The sequence below is a fragment of the Monodelphis domestica genome, chromosome X (genome assembly GCF_027887165.1).
Source record: "Monodelphis domestica isolate mMonDom1 chromosome X, mMonDom1.pri, whole genome shotgun sequence".
Lineage (NCBI taxonomy): Eukaryota > Metazoa > Chordata > Mammalia > Didelphimorphia > Didelphidae > Monodelphis > Monodelphis domestica.
Genome location: NC_077235.1, coordinates 64333469 through 64357333, shown reverse-complemented (window position 1 = coordinate 64357333; position 23865 = coordinate 64333469). Strand labels below are relative to the sequence as shown.

The following is a 23865-nucleotide window of genomic DNA, read 5'->3' as shown; positions in this document are numbered from 1 at the left end:
GATTGGATGTTATGAGGTAAAATCTATCCTTTCTGTTTGTAAAGGAATAGTCTGGGTCTAAGTATTTCCAATGAGATGTGAAGGGCACAGTTTCCAAAAATATACAGGAATGTGTGCCTCAATAATATCTCTTTATGGCAGCTTGGGGTAGTAGAAAGCATGGTGGTACTGAAGTCAGAAGACCTGGATTAGAGTCCTGCCTCTGTTATTTAATATCTATTTGACCTTGGGCAAGTAACTTCACATCCCTGGGCCTCAGTTTTCCTGGGAGGGGGTGAGACTAGAGGACTTCCAAGGTCCCTTCTGCCTCAAGTGCTAAGATCCCACAAACTTGCCTTCACAGCTGCAAGTGTAAGCCATGAAACTTGATTTAATTGCTTACACATATGAATTCCAAAATGTCCTATTCTGTCATTCATGTGGAAATCAAATATATTATCCATTGATTTCATCAACTTCCTGAATGTGTTAAAAATGTTAAGGAAAAAACCATTAATCACAACATGGTGACTGCTCAAATGGGTCTGAAAAATAATCTGTGGGCCTTTGAAGAAACTCTGCCAGAAAATTGGAATCTGGGTCAAATGAGTTGCCTCCTTCCAGAAGTCAGAGTAAAAAGGATGCACTCGCTCTCTTATGACCGCATCTAAGACCTGTACCCTCACCCCTAAAGTGAGACTTCTGGGATCTTCCAAATGTACATAAAATGTGCCTGCCCTTTCTCCAAATGCCAACGAACAGCTTTCTGGCATCCTTTGTTGTTTTTGGAAATATCAGAATAATCTGGCTCATTTGTGCCAATTGGTATTGAAAGGAGAGATGGAGATTTGTAATAACTTTCAGTCAGGTATGGAACCCACTGTCCTCCTCACATTTGCTCTTGGATGTCCTTAAAGAAGTCTATAGAACTCCTGGAAACAAATGACCTATTTAGTCAATCCAGTCAATTACCGCTTTGGCTCAGGCAAAATCCACACAACAATGCAGAAGGCCACCCAGTTTGACAGTTAATATGGCTGACTGACAACCTGTCAGTTTAGTCAAAATAGTCTCTCTGTGGTGGTGGTGGGGTTGTGGGGAAAGTGCATAAATGTCCAAACTTAAAGCGATATGGTGCCTTTTAAAAATTGTTTTATTGATACTTTTTTCTGTTCTCTTTCTTTTTTTAAGTGACTGATTTCCCAGTGACTACTCTTATACCTGATAGTATCCATCTTTGTAACAAAGATGTATGGGTAGGGAAAACAAATTAGCAGATGCCTGAACACATATATTATTCCATACCAAATGTCCAATACATTTCTGACAAGAAGCATGCTTCATCATCACTCTGAAGTCATCATCATCATCATTGAGCAGAGTGCTAAAGTCTTTAAAAGTTGTTTCCCTTTATATTTATTGCAGGCATCCTGTAAGCCTACTTTTGCTTACTTTTCTCTGAATCAGTTCATATAGGTCTTCCTAAGTTTCTCTGAATTCTTCATAGCTATTTTTAATGGTACAACAATACTCCATTGTATTCCTATGCCATAATTTGTTCAGTCACTCCCCAATTGATAGATATTCATTTCCTTCCATTCTTTGCTGCTACAAAAATACTATTATGAATATAAATGTTTTCATATATAATACACATACATATGTATACAACCTTTCCTTTTGACCCACTAAAGAGTATATGCTTAGTTGTAGTCTGGTTTGGAGGATATGGACTGTTTAGTGATCTGTTAAGTATAATTCCAAATTGTGTTCCATCATAGACCAATTCACAACCCCTCCAACATATACCATTTTGTACTTTTGTCCTTTGGCCCATCTAGATTTGAGGTGAAATTTCAAAGTAGTTTTAACTTGTACTTATTAGTTAGTTGGACCATTCAACATTCTTTCATATGGTTGTTGACAGCTTGCATTTATTTCTTCTTTCTTAAAACAGCCTTTGGCCACTTATCTACTGAGCAATCTTACTTATTTGTATCAATTTTCTACATATTTTGAACTGACACTCAAGACTTTTTTCCACATATTTCATGCCAAGATATTCGTCCCCTCCTAAATAACTATTTAGTGTCTTAATTCTATCGGCACTTTGTTCCTACAAAAACTTTTTAGTTTTATGTGGTCACAACTACCTATTTTATTTTTTATGACATCCATCCTTTCTTTAGTTAGAAGTTCTTCCCTAGCAAAATTGTGTAAGGCAGTTCCTTTCATTCTCTAATTTTTCACAAAGTGATATCCATTTGGAGTTTATTGTATGGTATCTGTGTAAGGTGTAGGTCTACATTTAATTTCTCCCATTCCATTTTGCAGTTCTCTCAGGAGTTTCTGGCAAACAGGGAGTCCTTAATTCTATAGTTGGCATCCTGAAATTTACCAAATACTAGATAACTCTGTTGGATTGCTTCTGAGTCGTGCTTGCTTAATTTGCTCTACTGATAAACTTATTTTTTAATTAGTACCAAACATTTTTTGATGATTACTGCTTTACAGTATTTTTGAGACCTAGCAATGCTAGATCTTTTGTAGTTCTTTTAGTTTTATACACACACACGTATTTGTTATTAAATTTAATTCTATAAATTAAACCCTAGCCAGCTTGATTGGTATGCCACTAAATATGCAAGTGAATTTAGGTGGTATCATTGTTTTAAAATTGATGTGGCCCAGTCATGGACATTGAATATTCTTCAAATTATTTGTGTTTATTTTAAAAAATTTTTTATTTGTGTTTATTTTTAAAGAGCACTTTGTAGTTGTATTCATGAACTATCAGAATGTCTTAGCAAGCTGACCTCCAGATATTTTATTATTTCAGATGGAATAAAAAAACCTCCTCTTGCTGAGTTTTATAAGTAACAAACAAAATGATGGTTTTTGTGGTTTATTTTATATTGTGCTGCTTTATTGAAGTTAATAGCTTAATTTTGTAATTGAATCTAGGTTTTTCTAAGCAAACCATTATCTCATCTGCAAATATGGATAATTTTGCATCCTCTTTGCTTATATGCATTCTCTCATTTTCTTTCTTTTTATAACTGTTATTGTTTAGCATTTCTAGAACTATCAACTGATAGTAGTGACAATGGGTATCTTTGTTCTCTAACCCTGATTTTATTGAAGAGATGATTATTTCTCTAGCACAAATTCTGTTAGCTCTAAGTTTTAGTTACCTAGTTTTATCATATTAAGGAAAGGCTCATTTATTCTAATGCGACTTAGTGTTTCTGACATGCATGAATGACATTTTCTTCTTGACATGAAAACTCTGGTGTTTGGCATTTGCATTTCTGGGTGTGTTAAATTCAATTTTCACTTTGCCTTCTGGGTCCAGTAGTTCCAATTAATGTTATTATTTCTTGAAAAAGGATATCTTGATAATATTTTGTTCTGTAATGATTTTCAGGGACCCCAGTGATGCCTCAGTGGTATCTCCATGTTTTGTTTCCCAGATCATATTTTTGACCCTCTTTACATGTGAGTAATGAATCCAAGAGTTCTTTTCTCTAATTTTTATAGCTGTTGGAGTGGTTAATAGTAACTGAAATGGAACTTCCCAGGAAGGCTGCGTTGCTCCAGTATGCTAGAAGTTCTTTATGTATACCTTGTCTCCTGGGTTTAGATCATGAAGTGAAAAGTCTATAGGTCCTGCTTGTACTGCAGCTCTGGATTCATGGAGTTCATGCAATTTGTTCTGCAATTCTTATATATATGTAGCCATAGAAGTCTTATATATATGTAGCCATTATACATAATGATGTATATGCAGGAGAAAAAAATTTAGCTTGCCTAGGAGTGTGTCCAAAAAGCATCTCAAATGGTTAGATGTGTAGATCTCCTCTAGACCTGTTTCAGAGATAAAATAAAGCTAGGGGGAGAGCTTCAGGCCATTTTAGATGTGTTTCAGTGCATAGTTTGCCAATAATAGTTTTGAGTTCTCTGTTCAATCTTTCAACTTGGCCTGAGATCTGGGGATGATACGGTACATGGAATTTGGTAGTTATCCCCAAACAGGAATAAACCTGAGATAAAACTGAATTAGTAAAATGGCTTCCCTTGTCTGAATCAATACATGCAGGCAGGCCAAAGTGAGGAATAATCTCTTTTAAGAGTACCTTGGCAACAAAAGCTGCTGTGACTTAGGCAGTAGGAAATGCTTCTACTTTTTTGGTTTTTTGACTTTGTCCTAATATTGTTTGTTTTACCACTGGACTTCTGAATTCTGTTTTCTCCATATGTTTTTCCCTGCTCATATTTTGCAAATCATTTTTCAGTTTCTATTCCTAATTTTTCCTTAAAAGTTCTAATTTCAAAGTTTCCTTCATTTATTTTAGTAGGACTTCCATCTACCATTGGAGTCCTTGTTTTAATCAATTTCTTTCCTGGAGTTGTACTTATAATTATTGTGGAATTATTTTCTTCTGGAATTTTATCTCAAGGTTATTTTAATCGATTTCTTTGTGGTATTTAGGAGCTTCTTTTATTCTGCTTTATCTGTCTAGTGATAAATTTCCTTGATACTGCTTTCAAATTTCTCTTGGATACGCAGTGGCTGGATTTAATGAATTTTGGGTTAGCATATAGGGCTTCACTCTTAGGCCTTGGCCTGGAGTTGGGCAGTCAGCAAGATTGGTTGATAGTATCTATTTGGCCCTGACCTATCTTGCAGTCCTGTATAGGTTGGAGGAGAGAGAATCAAGGTCTCCTGGATGGGGACTCTGAGACAGAGATGCTGTTGTCTATATTTTACCCCCTCCCATAGTTATGAATTGGGCTCTAGGGGGAAGGCTTGAGCCCTTTTTGAACTAGGTCATATCTGGAACTTATAACATGGTTCTTTGTTTTTGGTGGGAAGTAGTCAACCCCACAGTTCTAAATTTGGAGCTTGAGGGGACCTTGGAGACCATCTAGTCCAACTCTCTCATTTTATAGGAGGGAGAATTAAGGCCCAGTGAGGTTAAAGTGAATTACTCAAGGACCTCAAGCTAGAAGGGATCTCCGAGGTCATCATTTTTTGGGGGAAGAAACTGAGGCTCAGGAAGATGAAGGAATGGGAATATGAACCCAGGTCTTCTGACTCCACATCTACGGCTATTTCCACTATTCCATATTGGCTGAATATGCATTTGTTATCATGAATAAGAATGGAATGCATGCTGGAAGTTTCTTCCCAAGTCATAATATGACTTTAAACACATATTCCAGCCCATAGGGGCTCATACTTTTTTAAGGCAATATTTGGCTCAACACCTTTCAGCAATCCACTTTGGAATGAGTGTACCCAACTCCCTCCTCTCCCAAAAAGCTTTACTTGCCATATTCCATGTCTCATTCCAGAAATCTAGAATGAATTCTTTGTGAATGGAGAGCCTGAAAATATCCATTCTAAATGAGCCATGGCAGTATGTAAACATAAGGGTAAGGACATCTCCTAATACTTGTAAGAGAAATAGACCAGAAGAGGCTTTAACATAAAAGATTTCTCTCATTAGGATGATAAGCTGATCTTCATTTTGAAGAACAGGCATTCTTTTTCCTAGAACAGAAGAGCAAATTAATAAATAGCCTCATGAGGGCCCAGCTAGCATTTGCAAAGCCCTCTCAATATGAGTCCAAGAAGCAATCAGTATGGCTCAGGAAGGTGAGGAGGAAAGAGGGTCTTAGACAATTTCTGCTGAAAGGTAACTGGGAAAATTTCAAAGAGTCTGTGGCCTCTGCCAATAAAATAATATCTGGCAGGATCACAGATCTAATGTTGGGACATTAGTAGTTATTTAGCCCAATCCCCTAATTTTTCAGATGAAGAAATGGAGGTATACAGCCCCACATAGGATCAAAGGTCTAGTGCTGAAAGGACTTTCAGAGACCATCCAGTCCCATCCACTCATTTTTCATAAGAGGAAAATGAGAAACAGAGAGGTTAAGTGACTCACCCAAGGTCATACTTTGGATCAGCTAAATCTTGAAAGGTCCTCAGAGGCCATCTAGTTCAACCCCCTTAATTTTAAGAGGAGGAAACTTAGGTATAGAGAGGGGAAGGGACTTGTCCAGGGTCAAACACGTAAGATCACAGATTTAGAGCTAGAATTGATCTAATATGTAATCACATTTATGCTTCTCATTTTTCAAATGAGAAAACTGAGGCTTAGAGGATTAAAATGTCTTGCCCAAAGATACAAAGCTAGTGTCAGTTGAGGGACCCAAGATTTCCTGATTTTAAGTCCTGTATTCCATCCCTCTCTAGGGTTCTGGTGGTTTATGCCTGTTGCAACCTATCTACCTAGTTTTTCTAGACCAGTGATGTTTAACCTTTTTTTGGGGGGGGTTTAAATGCATTTTATTTTAGACAACCAACATGACATGTTTTTAAAAACAATGCCTCCACTGCAAATAAATCAGGTCAAAAATAAATGAATAAAGTTCAAGATGAAATCAGTCCATATTTGTCCGAGGCCTGGTGTTGTGTAGATGACAAAAAGCAGCAGCCAGTTATGATGACATCAGCTGGATTTGTTAAGATTTCTCCATTTCTAAACTATCCTTAAAGAAAATCATATATGGGGTCACACCGTCCTCATGGAAATCCAAGAGAGCCACCATGCCATCTGGATTCATGTTTTTGCCTATGAAGAACTGATAGTTATTAAAATTAGCAAGGATATGTTTGATTTGTCCTGCAGCTCCCATCATAAAAGGTTTTACTCTATCTGGCTTCTGTTCTTCAATTCTGCCTTTGATTGATTTCATGTAGTCTTTGATATACTTTTTGAAGGATTCTTTTGTGAGGCTAGTTTCTTACAGATGATGATTTATAACTATATCAACTCCAGTGATTACAGTGGCATCGGTTCCTTCACCCTCAGGACCTTCAGGAGAGGCATTTCCACCAATGAGTGAATCATCTATGGTACCCTCTGTCCTACTGACCATCTTCCCCTCCACCTCCAGGCACAGCCCGTTCACAATCTCCGGGATCTTGTAAATGTTGGAGAACATCTCATCATGGCTGATGAGGTCCCTGTAGATAATCATGGCGGCAGAAGGAGGGAGCGGTGGCAGCGGTGGCTGTAGTGCTAGCTCTGTGCCCCCCACCACCCCCCAGCTTGGTGTGAGCTGTGCTTGGGGGGAGGGGGGAGCGGGCGGAAAAGGCCTGTTTAACCTTTTAGAGATAGAGTGCCAGGCCCTGCCCCTACTCCACCCCCCAGACCAAGTGTTATGCCTGTCCCCCCAGACCTTGTGCCATGCCTCTCCCCTCACCAAGTATTAGGTGCACTCTGCTCCCCCTTTACCCCACACAGGGGAGGGAGAAAGCAGTTCCATTGGGCTTCTGGGTGGAGGGGCTGGTGAAATGAGGAATGTCCTGAGCCAGTGTAGAGAGGGGGAGGGGAGTGGCCCAAGAGTTCTGCTCCCTTCCAGTTCTATCACCTGTGAGCTGCCCACCTTACCCCCTGTGCACTTCCATTGGGTAGAAGGGCTGGTGCTGGGTAAAAATGTCATCAGGTATGGTGGAGAGGGGGAAGGGAGCAACTCTACCCAAGTCCCTCTGCCTTTCTAGTAATGTACTCTGGCTGGGGGAGGGTAGCCGAGTGCCCAAAGAGAGCACTTTGCATGACATCTTTGGCACACACCTGTACCATAGGTTTGTCATCACTGTCCTAACATTTAAAAAAATGAAAGAAGGACATTTGCTTTTTGTGAACAGCCTTACCAAAGGAAAGATTTGTCAAATGGAATAGTTGAAGTTTGAAATTCAAAAGTACTTACTTCCGCTGGGAATCAGGTCTCTATCTGGAATGAAGAGTTTATAACCATAATGTTTTTCCAGCACATCAGGTAGTATTTCAAGAGCAAATTGTTCTTCTTCATTGTTATCACAATCTAAAGCATCAGGATCGACTTTTGTATAAGAGAGATAGGCGTCATACTCCTTGTTGTCTTAAAGAGAAGAAACAACAAGAGACTTAGAAGTATTCCCAGCTGGATGTCTGTGAAAGGTCCAAAAAAGACTAGAGATCAGTTAGAGATCAGAATCAACATGATCCTTTGAGGTTGTTGTGAATAATGGGAATAATCAAAGAACATATCATAGGTCTCAAGAAGGGCCAGACCCATTCCAAAGCATCCCATTTAATACCATAAATGGGGCTTCCCTAAAATGGGCCCCTGTGAACAGGAAAGACCCAAGAAGGTCAAAGTCAAGGATCCATACCTAGTGGAGTCCAGTTGACCCATAGCTTCACTATCTTTTAGAGTACAGAATGAACCCTATCCCAGGAGAGAAGCATCAAAACCTGAGCCACAGCTATGGGGGCAGATGGTCATAGCTGATGGCTCAGTAGCCAATCACAGTGAGAAAACATGGCATGAAGGAAGGGAGAACTAGAAGTAGAGTTGGGAAGATTAAGGTTCAAAACCCACCTCAGATACTTACTGTATGAATGCTTGCCCTCGTTTTCTTCATTTATAAAAATAATGAGATCATGCTTGAGGACCTCTGAGGGCCTTTCCGAGGCTAGCTCTATGAGGCTATGGGTGACCTTGAACAAGTTATTTCTCCTCTCTAGGTTTCAGTTTCCACCTCAAAGATGAGAGAGTTGAAGTACATGGCCACTGGGGTCTCTTCCAGCTGTGACCTCCCTGGGCTTCATTCTCCTGAGGCAGTTAGACAAGATGGTGTCCAAGGTCTCTTCCTGCTCTACCTCTAGATCCTGTGATTCTAAGCTGGGGAGTATATCCAGGGCTTTGCTCCATGCTATTCATTGTCTCACAGGCAGTGATTCAGACCAGAGCTTCCCAAAGAAGGCTTTGTTTGAAAATGTGCTCCCTGGCAGTACTGCCACTTGGGATTTTTCCTCTTCATGTAGTCAGGGAATTACTATGTTTTACATTATATTATTCTCCCCTTTGTGGTAGAGGCTTAGAGCCCACATGATCAAAGGAAAAATGGACTTGTATTCTTTTTGTGAAATGAAATATTAATGAAGTCACAGCTAACCATTGCATAGTTCCCCAAAGGATTTACAAGGGCCACACTGAAAAACCGAGAGCAATATTTGCACATTTCTCTATAGAAAACGAGGGGGGGAAATCAAGCAGTTAATGTAGAGATGGCAGAATGCTATGAAACAATGATACTTATTAAGCTTGTGTTATCTATCTATAAGTAACTAAACCGGATAATGTACCTGGGCCTACCTGTTTCCAAAAAATGCATTTTTGCTTTCCACTAAAAGGAAACACATAATGAGAATCTTGTGGGATTACCAAAAGTTACCAAAAGGTAACTTGGAGAGTAAGTACATGGAGAAGGTGGATCTCATTTATCCTACTGAAGGCAGAAGAGAGAAATGATGGCATATAAGCCCACTTCTATTTCACAACTATTGGCAGTAGCCCACAGTTGCCCCCAAGAGAAGCCCCTAGCCCTATGGAAATGATTGTGAAAGGAGGATGATAGAGGCCTAATTCCCTTACCATGTTACCCTGCATCCCATCCCTACTCTACAAAGAGGACATGAATGAATGTAGCTTCGGCTTGCCATGCCCAAGATGGTGCCTGGAACTGGGGAGTAGCCAGTATTCTTCCTTGTGTCTTCTGGTTGGGAAAGATGACTATATGCCTTGTTGGAATGACCCGATTCCATGGAGAATGCACATGATAGAAATCTTTTGGTTATTCAAGAGAGGAGCATCCTGTTTGAAAGGGCCTTTGGAGGTTCCTGAGCAAATTTGGGTGAGAACAGACTGGCCATCCCAACCTTTGATACTGCTTCCTGCCAAGGAGAGAGTGTGTGGAGGCCTCTAACTTTCTCTCTGGCTATCGTGGCACCCTGGGGTGCAGAGGTAACCCTCACAGCTGAAAGCCTGCCAGGGAAAGGTAGGTCCCTGCCCCCCACATCAGGCTTTACTTTGGTAGATGTGCTTGCTGGTTCTGTTGTTTTTAACTCTCTCTAATCTACCATTTTCTCTACCTTTCATTGATCTGACCTTTGAGGCTGGCCTAACCCCTTCAGCCCTGCCTCACTTTCTGGACCAGTTGTTAAGTGTGCTCATGTTTCTCCTTCTCTATTCACGAAGCCACCAAGTTAGTTCGAGCCCTGATCACTTCTTGCTGGGATGATTCCAATAACCTCCTAATTGGTCTCCTGGTATTGAGTCTCCCCTCTCCCCCCCACCCATCCAGTCCATAGTCCACGCAGCTTACAAAGTGATTTTCCCTCAAATACAGGTCTGACCAGATCAGTCCCCTGTTCAGTAAAATCCGATGGCTCTCCAGGATATAACAGAAATCCTTCAGTTTAGCATGTACAGGCATTTGCAGCTTGGCTCCCACTTCCCTTTGCAGAATCACAGATTTATAGCTGAAAGGGAGCTTAGAAAGTCATCCTCATTTTACAGATGAGGAAATGGTGGCTCAAAGATTATGTGACTTGTGCAAGGTCACACAAGTAAGCAACCTTCAGGATTTGAACCTGGGTCCTCTGACTTCAAAACCAGTTCTCCGCTACTTGCTATTTCCTTATTTTACATTCCCCACTTCTTTCTACTCTATGATCTAGTCCCATTGGTCTTATTCTTCTCTATAAATTCCGTCTGCCTCCTATCCCCATAGCTCTTTAGTGGCTGTCTTCCCTCAGCCCTAAAGCACACTCTATTCATCTCTTTTCCCTCATATTCCCCTTCCATGCAGTTACTACGGATATCCCCTCACAAATTACTTGGTGTGTATTTTGGGTCATCTTTTATACATACATACATACATATACAATATATGGTCTCCCATAACGGCGTAGGAGCTCCTGGAATGCAGACTGGTTTTTCTTTTTGGTCTTTGTATCTCCTGTACCTAGCACAGTGCTAACCAAATTAATGCTTGTGTATTGATTATCCCCAAACCACCATCTATTCATATTGGTGAGCTTTTAGGTCTCAGCAGACCTTCTGGACTCCTGACCCGTGGACTACTCTGAGTATTTGCCTGAGTTTCTAGATTCTTGTCTTTGTCACTGACCACTGCCTGGCATGATAGCTAAATATTCCCAGGGCAGGAAGGAAACAGGCATGTATGGAGTGCTACTATGTGCCAGGTGCAAGCATCATCTCATTTTGATCCCTGGAAGGTTCAGGTGCTGTTGTTATCCATATTTCACAGATGAGGAAACTGAGGTAGACAGCAATTAAGTGACTTGCCCAGGGTCAACCAACTAGTAAGTGGCTGAGGCCAGATTTGAACTTGGGTCTTCCTGGCTTCAGGTCCAGTGTTTTCTCATCCACTAGCTGCCAGGGATTTCCGACCAGCAATTCATTTCTTTTAGTCTCAGTCATCTCATCTATAAAATAAGGGAGTGGGACGGATGCCCTCTAAGGTCCTTTGAGCTTTAGATCTATGAGCCTGTAGAGTTCAATCACTTGTGGCACCCAACTGGTCTCTACCCATCTTCTTAAATCTGAGTCCTGGTTTGGAGGTATCTTATATTTTAGTCACGGCCTTTGGAGTTGAACAAAAGGTGACTGGATCACAGAGGCAAGAGCTAGGAGGAAAGCAGCCAGGTCAGCTGACCTACCCTAGAGGATGCCAGCCCCAAACCTATCAGTGGCACAGATGCCAGAGATAAAAAGAACACTTCCAACCCATGGCGGCAGCCAAGAACATGGCTTCAATAGTCACAGCTGTTGCTCTCAAAGAGAAGCAGGATGGATATAGCAAAGAAGGTTAATGGCAAGGTCGAGAAAAGTGTTTTAAAACCAAATGGTAATTTAAAGCCGCCATGTTGCCAGGCTAAGTTAATGAGCCTTTGTGTGAGAGGACTCTGGACTCAAGTCTTTCAAGCTGCCTCTCCTCCCCAATCAACCTTTTTTCCTGTGTTGTATTCGGCTCCCCTACAAGGCATCCAAGCCCATAACCTTGGAGTCATTCTTGACTCTTCCCTCATCCTCCATAGCCAACCAGTTGCTAAGTCCTAGGGTCTGTCACCTATATCTCTTGCATCTGCCCATTTGTCTCCCTGCACTCAGCCACCACCTTAGCTTAGGCCCCCATTACTGTTCACCTGGACTTTTGGAATAGCCTCCTAATTGACCTCTCTGGGTTCAGTCTTTCTCCTCTCCAATGTACCTTTTACCCAGCTGCCAGTTGGCTGTTTCAAAAGAGCAGATCCAACTATGTCACTTTCCAGGCCAGAAAACTTGCCTCTAGGATAAAATTCAAACTGGGCCTGCCTGATATGGTCCTCCGCAATCTGGATCCAAACTATATTTTCCAGCTTTTTTTCCACCCTTATGTCCAGACATATGATTTCACTGGAATAGAGATCTTCCAATGAGGAAATTCCCTCTACCAAAACCAGGTCAGCCGCTGCTCTGTATCTTAGAATCTTAGAGGATGGAGTGCTGAATTTGGAATTAAGACCACCTGGGTTCCCATCTTGACTCAGACACTGTGTTACTTTACAAGTTACTTTACCTGTCATGTCTCAGAGAGAGATGGGGAGGGACTGGAAAGCTGATTGGAGCCATATTGTGGGAGGGCATTAAATCTCATGCTGAGTCTGAATTTTATCTTGGAGGCAACAGAGATTTAGCAAAGGTTTTTGATCTGGGGAGTGGCATGGTCAGATCAGATCTTTGGCATATCAGCAAGGGGCCCGTGCCCCTTGTTTTCAGGTTGGTATTAGAGTCCTGGATCAGCTAGTCCCTATCATCCCCAAATCACCCACATTTCTCCTCCTTTTTCTGGCCAATGCCCTCGAGAAGGCTTTCTCCAATCAGTGCCTTTGTGTCCTGGCCTCCCAGTCTCTTCACTCTGGTTTCCAACCTCATCATTTTGCTCTCTCCAAAGTTCCCAATGATCTCTTAACTTTAAAATCGAATGACCTTTGCTCAATTCTTATTCCTCCTGATCTCTGCAACCTTTGACTGTTGACCACCCTCTTCTCTCTAGGGTTTTTGTGACTCTATTCTCTTCTCACATTGCTACCTTATCTGAAGGTTCTTCCTCAATCTCTATTGTTGGATCTTTGTCTAGATTGTGCCCAATAATGGTGAGGATCGTCCAAGACTCTGGCCCGAGTCCTCTTCTCTTGTCCCTTGACCCTGTTTCACTTGGGCATTTTAGCTCTCATAGACTCAATTATTTCTATGCTGATAATTCCCAGAGCTATTTACTGAGCCCTAGCCTCAGTCCTGAGCTCCATTCTTGCATCTCCAATTGCCTATTAGACCTCTCAAACTGGATGTCCTGTAGATATCTTCAATTTAACAAGTCCCAAAATGAACTCGTTATCTTCTTCCCTCTACCTCAACCCTCTCCTCCTCCTTGCTTCCCTGTCCTGGTCAAGAAGAGCACCATCTTCTTAGTTACTCATGCAGGCAACCTAAGTGGTAGCTTTCTTGACTGTTATCCCTCAGCTCCAATGTTCAACCAATTGGTAAGACCTATTGTTTCTCTATATAACAACTCTCATAGATGCCACCTTCTGATCCTGCCAACATTCATTTTCTCATGTTTGGGACACTGCAATTGCCTGCCTCAAGTTTCTCTTCCACTCTGATCTTTCTCGGTGTAGATCTGACCATGTTAGTCCTGTAGTCAAATGCCAGTGGCTCCCTATTCTCCCAGGATCAAATACAAACTCTTCCATCTGATCATCTGGCCCTCTCCTACCTTCCAAGTCTTCTCGCACCTCATGTGTTCTCAGTGGTCCAGTGAGACCAGGCTCCTTGCTGTTTCTAGCATACAACCCTCCATCTCCTGCCTCTGCGCCTTTTATCTGGTCATACCGTATGCCTAGCATGGTCTCCCTTCTGGCTTCCCTGGCTTCCTTCGAGGACCAGGTCAAATCCTGCCTTCTACAGGAAGCCTTTCTGTGTCCCTCTTCATTCTTGTACTTGCTGATCATTCCCGATTTCTCCTTGTTTGAACAAAGCGTGTATACGATTTATACGAAGTGTTTGTTTGCGTGCTGTCTCCCCCATTGGGCTGTGAGCTCTTTGAGAGCTGGGTTTGACTTTTGCCTGTCCTTGAATTCCCAGCACTTAGCATGGAAAGCCTGCACATAGTAGGCACTTAATAAAGGTTTGCCTACTGACTGGCTGCGAATAAGTGGAAGAAAAGCCCCAAACTAGTCCTATTTTTTCCTCAGTTGCGGGTGGGGCCAGCAAAGCTGGAGGGAGGGAGACAGAGACCTTTGCTGTAGACTTCCTTGTGTCACCTGGGGCCTGTCCAACAACTATTTTCAGTTTGGTGCTAGTCTCCTGGAGGAGCTACTCCCTATTGTCCACCAATCAGAGGGCAGAGAATAATTGTGTCTCTGGGCCTCCCTCCAATGAAATCGAGGTTTGGTGTCTTGCTCTGCTTATGGTACAGTTGTAACAGGATCCTTAAGCATGGAATGAAGAGTGGCCAACCCCCTCCCCCATACAAATGAACAGGTGCTACCAAGTCAGTCCAGTGGCCTCTTTTGGCAATTGTGAAGTTCACTGGGGCTTGGCCTGAGCCTTGCATCCCATTCTCCCAACTTCTCTTCAGCATTTGTCCTCAATCACTTTCATCTGAATGATCAGAAGGAACCCTAATTAGACCATTGGACTATATGAGCACTTTCCAATACATTGGCCTCTTCATTCTTCACGGTGACCCTGTTAGGGAAGCACTATGGGTAAAATTGTCAGACCTTTCAAAGCTTGTCCAACCAGGCAGAGGGCAACTCTACTTCGCCTCCTGTTTCATTGTTTCCCTTAGTCGGGGATCAAGCAACAAACATTGATTAAGTGTTTATACATTTATGAATGAGAAGATGTTGGGAAAGTTCTTGACAAACGTCAACGAGCTACATAAGTGGCAACTATTATTACTAATATCGTTGTCTGTGTTGTTGTTAAGGACCAGACACTATACTAAGTGCCAGAGTGGAAGAGTGGGCCTTCTCATTCCTCCATCATGCTCTCATATTGTACCAGTGCCTACTTTACTTTGCTGAGCTACGTAAAGTGCCTCTCAATACAGAACGGCCCATAGAGTCTGTTGCCACTTTCACGCAGCTCAGAAAGTAGCAATCGCCCCTACTCGGGCCCAGTGATCCAGCACTCCTTGGCTGGCCTTGCTCTCCTAGGCCACTAGATAATCTAGGATAGACAATTCTTAGGCTCACAGAATTAGAGTATAATAGCTCTAGAGCTAGAAGAGCCCTCCCAAAGCCATCTAATCCTGCCCTTCCATTTTACAGATGAGGAAATGGAGGGTCTGGAAGGGGAATAACTTGCCCAAGGTTGCTAGTAATTGACAGAAGATGATGAAAGAACAGGCTCTGGCATGAAGAGGGCCTGAGATCAAATCTGGATTTTAATGCTTAATTACTTGTGTAACTTTGGGCTGCTAGGTATGTCACTGCAGAGCTAGATAGACCAGGGTGGCTTCAAGTGGCGTCTATTTGCCATGCCATGCTGACTAGGAGTGAGCTCAGAGTGCTTTCCCTGCAGCAATGATGATCTGAACCAATCTAGGCAGGGAGACGCTTCCATTCTAGACACTTGGAAGTGGGTACTACAACCTTCCCATGTGACATCATATTTTTGGGACTAATGACCACTTCCTCTACAACAAACTTCAACTTGTCAAGGGAGTGTGAGGAACCCCAGAGGCCATCTAGTCTGTCTTCTTATTTTACTGAGGGGGAAACTGGGGCCCCAGGAGGTCAAGTGACTTGCCCAAGGTTACACAAAGGATCCTAGATCCACAGCTGGAAAGGACCTCAGATGCAATTTTGTCTAAACTCCTCATTTTACATAGGGGGAAACTGAGTGCCAAGGAGGTCAAGTGACTTGTCTAAAGGATTTTAGATCTAGCTGGAAGGGATGTCAGTGGCCACCAAGGCCAATCCACTACATCTTCTCATCAAAGATGAGCAAAAGTGAGGTGTCTGCTTGTCCAAATTCACCCATATTAGAAATTATTAGATTAGAAATCGAGAAATGGAAGGGATACTGCAAAGGCTCCAACCTTATACTTTACAGATGAGGAAATAAAAGCCTGGGGAGATCAAGTGACTCATGATTATAGTCTAGCCTTATTTTAAAGATAGAAAACTGAGGCCTGACAAGGTTTTAGGACCACAGGATGAAAAGTTCAGAACTGGAAGCAAGTTTAGAGGCCAGCTAGACCAGCCCCCTCATCTTACAGATATAGAAACTAAGGCTCAGGGAAAGAGTTGACTTAACTAAGGTTATACAGGTAGTTTAAAAGATGAATTTGAACTCAGATCCCCTGACTCTTTCAACGACACTTTACAATTTGATTTCATTAAGCAAGGAGAGAGGTTGGGCACAGTCCAGGGTTTCAAATGGTGACAGCTCAAAATACATGATGAATGGGCATTTGACTGTCCTTTGGTACTCAGGAGGTATATCCTAGTATATGGTATTACCTATGTGTGACTAGTAAAGGCCTACTTTCCAGATGGGTGAGGTTGTGGAATTATTGATGCAATCAAGTCACCCGCCTTTCCTTCTCCATGAAAGAAACCTCAGAAATTCTGGGTTGCCCCCCAGCACTCTGTCCTTCATGGATCACAGCTCCTTTGAGGTCAGCCCATTAAAGAAGCAAACCCTCCAACTGTACAATGATGGGGTTGGACTGAATGACTTCTGGTGGTCAAACATCTGACCCTATTTCCTACGTCTACCTTGATAAACTCGAGAGATCCCAAAGCCCCTTAGCATCACAACTTTTTCTGCCTAAATTTTCTTTCTATTGAAAAGCAGTTTGGGGAATTCGCCTCTGCCTCCTGAAGATTTCGACTAGCACTGGTTATTTGCTGCTCTTAAAATAGGTCTGAGGAGCAGGCACCAGAGAACAGAGCCCTTCTTGTTGAAGGGATGACTTGGTCACAGTCTTAGCCTGCTTAGAGAATTTGAAGCCAAGGAGTGTGGTGGAAAGAACAGTGGCTGGGCAGGGTGGCACATGTCTGCAATCCCCTGCTTCTAGGGAGGCACAGGCTGCTGGATCACTTGATCTCTGGGGTTCTGAGCTGCAATAGGGCAGATGCAGACCAGGTGTCCATTCTAAATCTGACACCGAGACGATGGGCCCCTGGGAGCAAGGGGCCATGAGGCTGCTGCCTAAAGAGGAGAAAACTGGTCTAGGTCAGAAACAGAACAGGTCAGCAAAACTTCCATGTCAATCAGCAGTGGGATTGGTCACTGAATGGCCCTTGTAACTCTAGCTTGGAGGAGATAGGGAGGCACTGTTTCAAAAAAAGGAAGAAAGAAATGAAAGAAAGACAAAGAAGGAAAGAACGAAAAAAGAAACTAACTACAAACATTGGCCTGGAATTTTGGAGACATGGGTTCTAGTTTCGACTCTGCTGTGTGACCATGGGCTGGTTCTACTCCCTCTCTAGTCCCATACCTTTTCTTCTGTCAAAAAAAGGCTTTGGGGTGCAGTGATTTTGAGGGTTCCTTATAGCTCTGATAGGCAAAGAAGAATTTAGTTGCAGAATCCTGTTTCAAAGACACTGAATAGTCTGCGGGTGAGGAATTAAGGTAGAAGGAGCTGTGTGTCAGGAGTTTTCATTTGTATTGATTTGGTACAAGGCAATTTGCTCAGTGGAAAATAAGGCAGTCATTCTAGAATGTCAGAGGAGCAGAGCTCAGCTGAATGTCTTATTGAAGTCTGCAGTGGAAGCTTTTCTTGGGTCATTTCTGGGAAATGCGTGAAAATTAGAGACCACATCCTGGATGCCTGTGCTCTGGGCTTCCTTGGAAAAGAGTGTGGTCCTTTTTATATCCCCAGCACCTAGCACAGCGCCTGGCACGTAGTAAACGATTAATAAATAAATGCTTAAGGTCCCAAGAACCTAGCCTCGTTAGAAGGGACCTTTGAATCTAGTGTAAACTCCTCATTTTAAGGAGAAGAAACTGAGGCCCAAGGACCTGCCCAAGGTCATGGCTAGGCTCCTAGTTCTAGAGATGGAAGGGAACTAAGAGGGCCTCTGATTCAACCCCTTCATGTTATAGGGGAAGAAATTGTGACATAGCATGGCTAAATGACTCACCTAAGGTCCCATATGCAATCATAGATGAAGAGCTGAAAGGGCTCTCAGAGGCCATCAATTTAATTCCATAACTTTATAGAGGAAGAAACTGAGGCCCATTCAGATGAAGTGGCTTGCCCAAGGTCTCATAGGTAGAGCTTGAATTTGAACTCAAATCCCACAATTAACAGTTGAGTGCTCTTCCCATTATGCCATGTTTACTAATTGATTCTGTTCTCCTGGGAGAATAAACATATATGCTTTAATAGCTTTAGAACTGCAAACACATACTAAAAACGTGTTTTTGATGCAACTGATCCTTCCACGTATATATTGGGGGAGGGAGGGGGGCAGGGGAAATGGAACCAATAATAATTTGCTTCTCACAAAGGATGTCCTTCCTTGGTCTCCTCAATCAACTAGTGCCTTTGAAATGGAATTCAACACTCAGATGGCCACTTACCATCTGCATCTTCATTGTTTCCAAAGTTCTGTCGGTAGAAAAGTAGCAATTCAATGTTATAGCATTTATAGATGATGATAAGAAGCACCAGAAGAAGTAGGATTGCTCCCAGACCTCCTGCCAGCTCGATCTTGTAGATTAAATCTGGAACATAGAGAACACACAGAAAAGGAGAATGAATTCCAGGGCACCAGGATGGCCACACAGTCCTTCCTGGTCTCTCCTTGTACAGAACATTGGGCCAATTCCGTGGTTAAAAACGATGGGGAACAGATTGGCCATGTACGTCAGATCTCCGCCTTGTGCCCCCTACTTAGCTACATCATTCCTTAGTGATTCACATCAAGGCTAGCTGGACCCTGGGGATGTTTGGGAACATCAGTATGATGATCTAGTTCTCCCCCATTTCACTTAAATTCTGCTTTTTAAAAGGATCAATCCATGTTGAGAAGATACAGACATTTCATTTTCCATTGCATTCAAAGCTCTAATGCTACAAATAACTGATTGCTTTCAAAGATGTGCTGAACTGGCCTTAGGAATTTGAACTTGAAATTAAGAAGCCCTGGGTTCAGGGGGCATCTGGGTAGCTCAGTGGATTGAGAGTCAGGCCTAGAGATGGGAGGTCCTGGCCTCAGACACTTCCTAGCTGTGTGACCCTGGGCAAGTCACTCACCCCCCCCCCAACTGCCTAGCCCTTACCACTCTTCTGCCTTGGAACCAATACATAGCATTGATCCCAAGACAGAAGATAAGGGTTTAAATAAATAATAAAAATAAAACAAAGTGTAGTATGGAGAGGGCAGCTGGGTAGCTCAGTGGATTGAGAGTCAGGCCTTGAGATGGACGGTCCTGGGTTCCAATCTGGCCTCAGACACTTCCTAGCTGTGTGACCCTGGGCAAGTCAGTTGACCCCCGTTGCCTAGCCCTTACCACTCTTCTGCCTTGGAACCAATACACATTATGGATTCCAGGACAGAAGGTAAGGGTTTTAATAATAAAATAAAAAGAAGCCCTGGGTTCAAAGCTCATCTTAGACACATACAAGTTGGGTAATCTTCGGTATGACCCTTCTCCTTCTTGGATCTCAGTTTCCTCCTCTGTAATGAGGAAATTGGATTCTATGATCTTTGAGGTCCCTTCCAGCTTGAAAAATCTCAGCCTATCATTTTCTGGTGAGCTCCTTGAGATTCTAAGATGTTTATTCGATGATGATCATTTGACAAAGAACTCATTCAGCCATAACTATGGTATGTATGTCCCTTTCTACATTCCCAAATGTGAACTTCAAGCAATTCCTGGCATCTAGTCCAACCCCTTCATTTTACAGGAGAGGAAACAGAGGCACAGAAGTTCAATGTGACTTATCAAAGGTGTAATACTGGGACTGAGTATTAGAGCCAGGCCTCAGACCTGGATTGAGTTCAGTGACTCCAAATCTAATGCCATGGGAATGAAGAGGGGATAAAATCCTGTACCTGGTGGTAAAACCTTGGGGACCTCTGCCGAATTAACTTCCCTTTTCTAGGCCTTAGTTACTTCTTCTGTTAAAAAGAAGAGGGTCCAGTAGGTGATTCCAAAGAGCCGGTTTCTCTCAAAGGGCCTGGAGAGGATGGGGTCACCGTGTTTCTAGTTGGCTCCCTCTGTTTCAGTTTGCCCATCACCCAATTCCCACCCTACCAAAAATGAACTCTGCCCAGCCCTCTCTACTGTGCAATTACTTAGAAATTTCTGATCCAATAATGCTCCAGGTACTGCATAGCTGTAAGCATTCGACTGTCTGCATCATCATTCCAAAGTTTCTATTTAATTCTTTGAGTCTCAGCTACTTCGTTTATCCTTCGCCTAAATGTACAGTAGACTACAGGGAGAGCTGCGGAGTCAGAAGACAGCATCCACTTTCCACAAGTAGGAAGATAGTTTAATTTCAACTAACATAATCAATCCCCAAACACATCTTATGCACCTACTATGTGCCAGCTTCTCTGCTGACAAAAACAAGACAGTCTGTGCCTCCTGGTATCCTGCAAGGTAAAATTGGGCCAAGGTTTCTCTTAGCTTTAACTTGATAGATGTGTAAATGTGATTCTAAAAATAAATTACCTTTTTTACGCAACAGAATGCTTGCATATTTTCGTCCATTTCTGTTTTCCACGTGGCAGGTGTAATTAGCCAGATCTGCCTCAACCACGGCATCGAAGGTCAAGCTTAATTCCACCTCCTTTTCTCCGAGATGCTCTTTGAGAAGTCTAAAACAAAGATGGAATTCTTGGCTGAATGCATTTGTTAGGGTCCTAAGCCTGGCCTCTGAAAGATACAAGTTGTTACCTACACAGATAGTACATACACATCCCCACGGACCACCTACAGACCCTGTTTGGAATGGGAATTGGGGCTTCTGCTGGAAAACATGGCAAGGCCCTTCTTGATCTGAAGATCAAATTGGAAAGGAAGGAAGTGAGGAGTTCACATAGCAACAGGGTGGGTGTCAAATGGAGTGGAAAGAAGGACAAAAGCCTGGGCCCACCATTTTAAGCCAAGTTTCTTTAGTACAGTGGAAAAGGTATTGGATTTAGAGTCAAAAGACCTGGGTTAGAATCCTCACTTTTGTAACCTTACATCCCAGCTTGAAATCTAGTACCTTGTGTGTGAGTTATTTCCCCTATCCTGCCCCTGTTTCTTGCTGAGTAAAATGAAAGGGTTGGATGGGGGCAGCTGGGTAGCTCAGTGGATTGAGAACCAGACCTAGAGACAGGAGGTCCTAGGTTCAAATCTGGCCTCAGCCACTTCCTAGCTGTGTGACCCTGGGCAAGTCACTTGACCCCCATTGCCTAGCCCTTACCACTCTTCTGCCTTGGAGCCAATAAGATGGAAGGTAAGGGTTGGACTAGATGGTCTCAGAGGCCCCTTCTAAATCTAGACCTAGGATTCTATGTTTGACATTGGGCAAGTCCCTTCTTCTCCCTGGACCTCAGTTTAGTGGGTTGGACTAGATGGCCTCTGAGGTCCCTCCTAGCTCTAAATCTCTGATTCTATCATCCTACCATGGTACTTAGGAAGTTAGGAAAGACTGCCAGAGGCAGGGCCAAGCACATGGGTGGAGGAAGTACATAATAACACTTGCCTCTAAGAATCATCCCAATTGAATTTCCCTAGTTTTTCCTCAATTTTCCTCTATTTGACTTATTTCCTCAAGTTAATGTGCCTGGGCTCCAGAAATCTTTTGTTATAAAGCAAATATTGCTGGGAGACAGGAATCTGGTGTCAATTTAGCCACTTAGCATGAATGGCTTTTGCAGCTCTTGAAAGGCAGTAAGAGTGGGAAGCCTCTATTGAAATCTTGCCTCTGATGTTTCCTACCTTTGGGACATTAAACAAAACACTTAACTTCCCAGGACCTCTGTTTCCCCCTCGGTAAAATGGTGGGTTGGGTTAGATAGCCCCTGACCTCCAGCTCTAGGTCTAGGATCCTTTGTGGGCCTCTGTTTCCCCCTCTTGCAGCTCTAGATCTATGAGATGGAGGAAAGCGGGAGCATGACAGTGCTGAGCTGGGTGACAGAGAGCAGGGTGCCATGGGAGGGAGAGCCGCAGAGTCAGAAGACAGCATGAGGTCACTGGACACCTAGGGGCAGACTCTGGGTGGAGTAAAGAGGCAGGCAGGATATGGGAATGGGAACCTCCCCTGTTTCACCATCTTGTTTAGGTTGAGCTTCACTCATGAATTTGGAACTTTTATTTAATGAACTCAAGTGTTTCATTCATCACACCTTCATATTTTTTTTTAAATCCTTACCTTCCGTCTTGGAGTCAATACTGTGTATTGGCTCCAAGGCAGAAGAGTGGTAAGGGCTAGGCAATGGGGGTCAAGTGACTTGCCCAGGGTCACACAGCTAGGAAGTGGCTGAGGCCAGATTTGAACCTAGGACCTCCCGTCTCTAGGACTGGCTCTTAATCCACTGAGCTACCCAGCTGCCCCCACACACCTTCATATTTTAACTGAACAAGAGAGGTGAAAATTCCTGTTTTTCTGTTATATACCCAGAGATGGCTTCTGAGGATGTTTTTGTCACTCATTGTGGATTGGCATGAGGTAAGCCTAGTCAGAGGCAGTATGATATAGTGGAGTAAGACCTAGGTTCAAATCCTACTTCTGGGGATGAGTGGTTTTGTGATCCTGGCCAAGTTTTATCTCTCTGGGGGCAGCTCCCTCCCTGGAACACAGGGATCATACTACTTGGCCAATAAGACTATAAGTCACGTGTTGATTGATTTCAGTGAAGGGGCTTTCCTTACCTGGGAATTCCCTACATCAGTGAAATCATAGGATTGATCCACCCCCCCCCCCAAAAAAAAATCCTGTAGAGCCAATCTCAGAAGACTGCTTTGGCAAAAGTACTGTAGAAACTAAAGCTGTTATTTGTGAAGAGAACCCCAGGTTAAGAAAGCCCTGAGTTCTAGTCTTGGTTAACTTATTTACAAGGAATGTGACCATGGCAAATTACTCGCCACAGCTGTGCCTCTACAAATTGAGGAAAATAATTGCTCCCTTATTGACCCAAAGGCTGCTGTGAAGATCTGGGGAGATAACTAGTCATCCCTTGATTATCTGTAGGTAGATAATTCAGCATTCAGTTTCCAGGAACCAATTTTGTCTTTCAGGGCATTTGCTGCTCAGATCTGCTCTGTTCTCCTCAAGCGGTCCAGTCCTATTTTAGCAAGGAAGCCTTTGGCAACCCCAACACTTAGTTGCCCTTCTAGCTTCAAGGAAGCTTCCGGAGGACAGATCCATTATAGTGAGTCCTTTGTATTGGATGGTCCCCAATGTGGGAGGGTAAGATGGAGAAAACAGATGGCTTCCTAGCTCTCTACCTTGCCTTAGTTCTTCACTCTGTTTGTTATGAACTGCCAGGTTGTGGGAGATGCCCATCTGAGCCAAGCACCCACAATGCAATTAGGGTCACAGCTACCTCCTAAAGCAGAGTTTCTTTTCCTGGGGTCCATGCACTTTAAGCACTATTTTGATAAATATTTAAATATAATTGGATTTTTGGGGTAATTTCACATGTTTTATACTTTTATAACCCTTACCTTCCATCTTGGAATGCTGGGTATTGGTTCCAAGGTAGAAGAGTGGTAAGGGCTAGGCAATGGGAGTCAAGTGACTTGCCCAGGGTCACACAGATAGGAAGTGGCTGAGTCCAGATTTGAACCCAGGACCTCTCATCCCTGGGCTTGGCTCTCAATCCACTGAGCTACCCAGCTGCCCCCATGTGTTTTATATTATGCATTTAAAAATACAATTCTGAAAAGGTCTATAGCCATTTGGTAAACCTATAGCATACGTGCTGGAAGGGGCTGCTCCACATGCACCTG

At 42.9% G+C, this 23865-nt stretch overlaps 1 protein-coding gene and 1 pseudogene across 1 annotated transcript in view; both read right to left on the bottom strand.

Annotated features, from left to right (window-relative positions):
* IL1RAPL2 (interleukin 1 receptor accessory protein like 2) overlaps positions 1–23865 on the bottom strand; it is a 583567-nt gene that overhangs the window by 11641 nt on the left and 548061 nt on the right. The window contains exons 7-9 of the mRNA XM_056809854.1: positions 20596–20741; positions 18493–18636; positions 7765–7935 (exon numbers count right to left, since the gene is read on the bottom strand). Coding sequence (XP_056665832.1) covers positions 7765–7935; positions 18493–18636; positions 20596–20741 — 461 coding nt within the window. The remainder of the gene's footprint in view (positions 1–7764; positions 7936–18492; positions 18637–20595; positions 20742–23865) is intronic.
* LOC103096440 (translationally-controlled tumor protein-like) lies at positions 6325–7072 on the bottom strand (annotated as a pseudogene).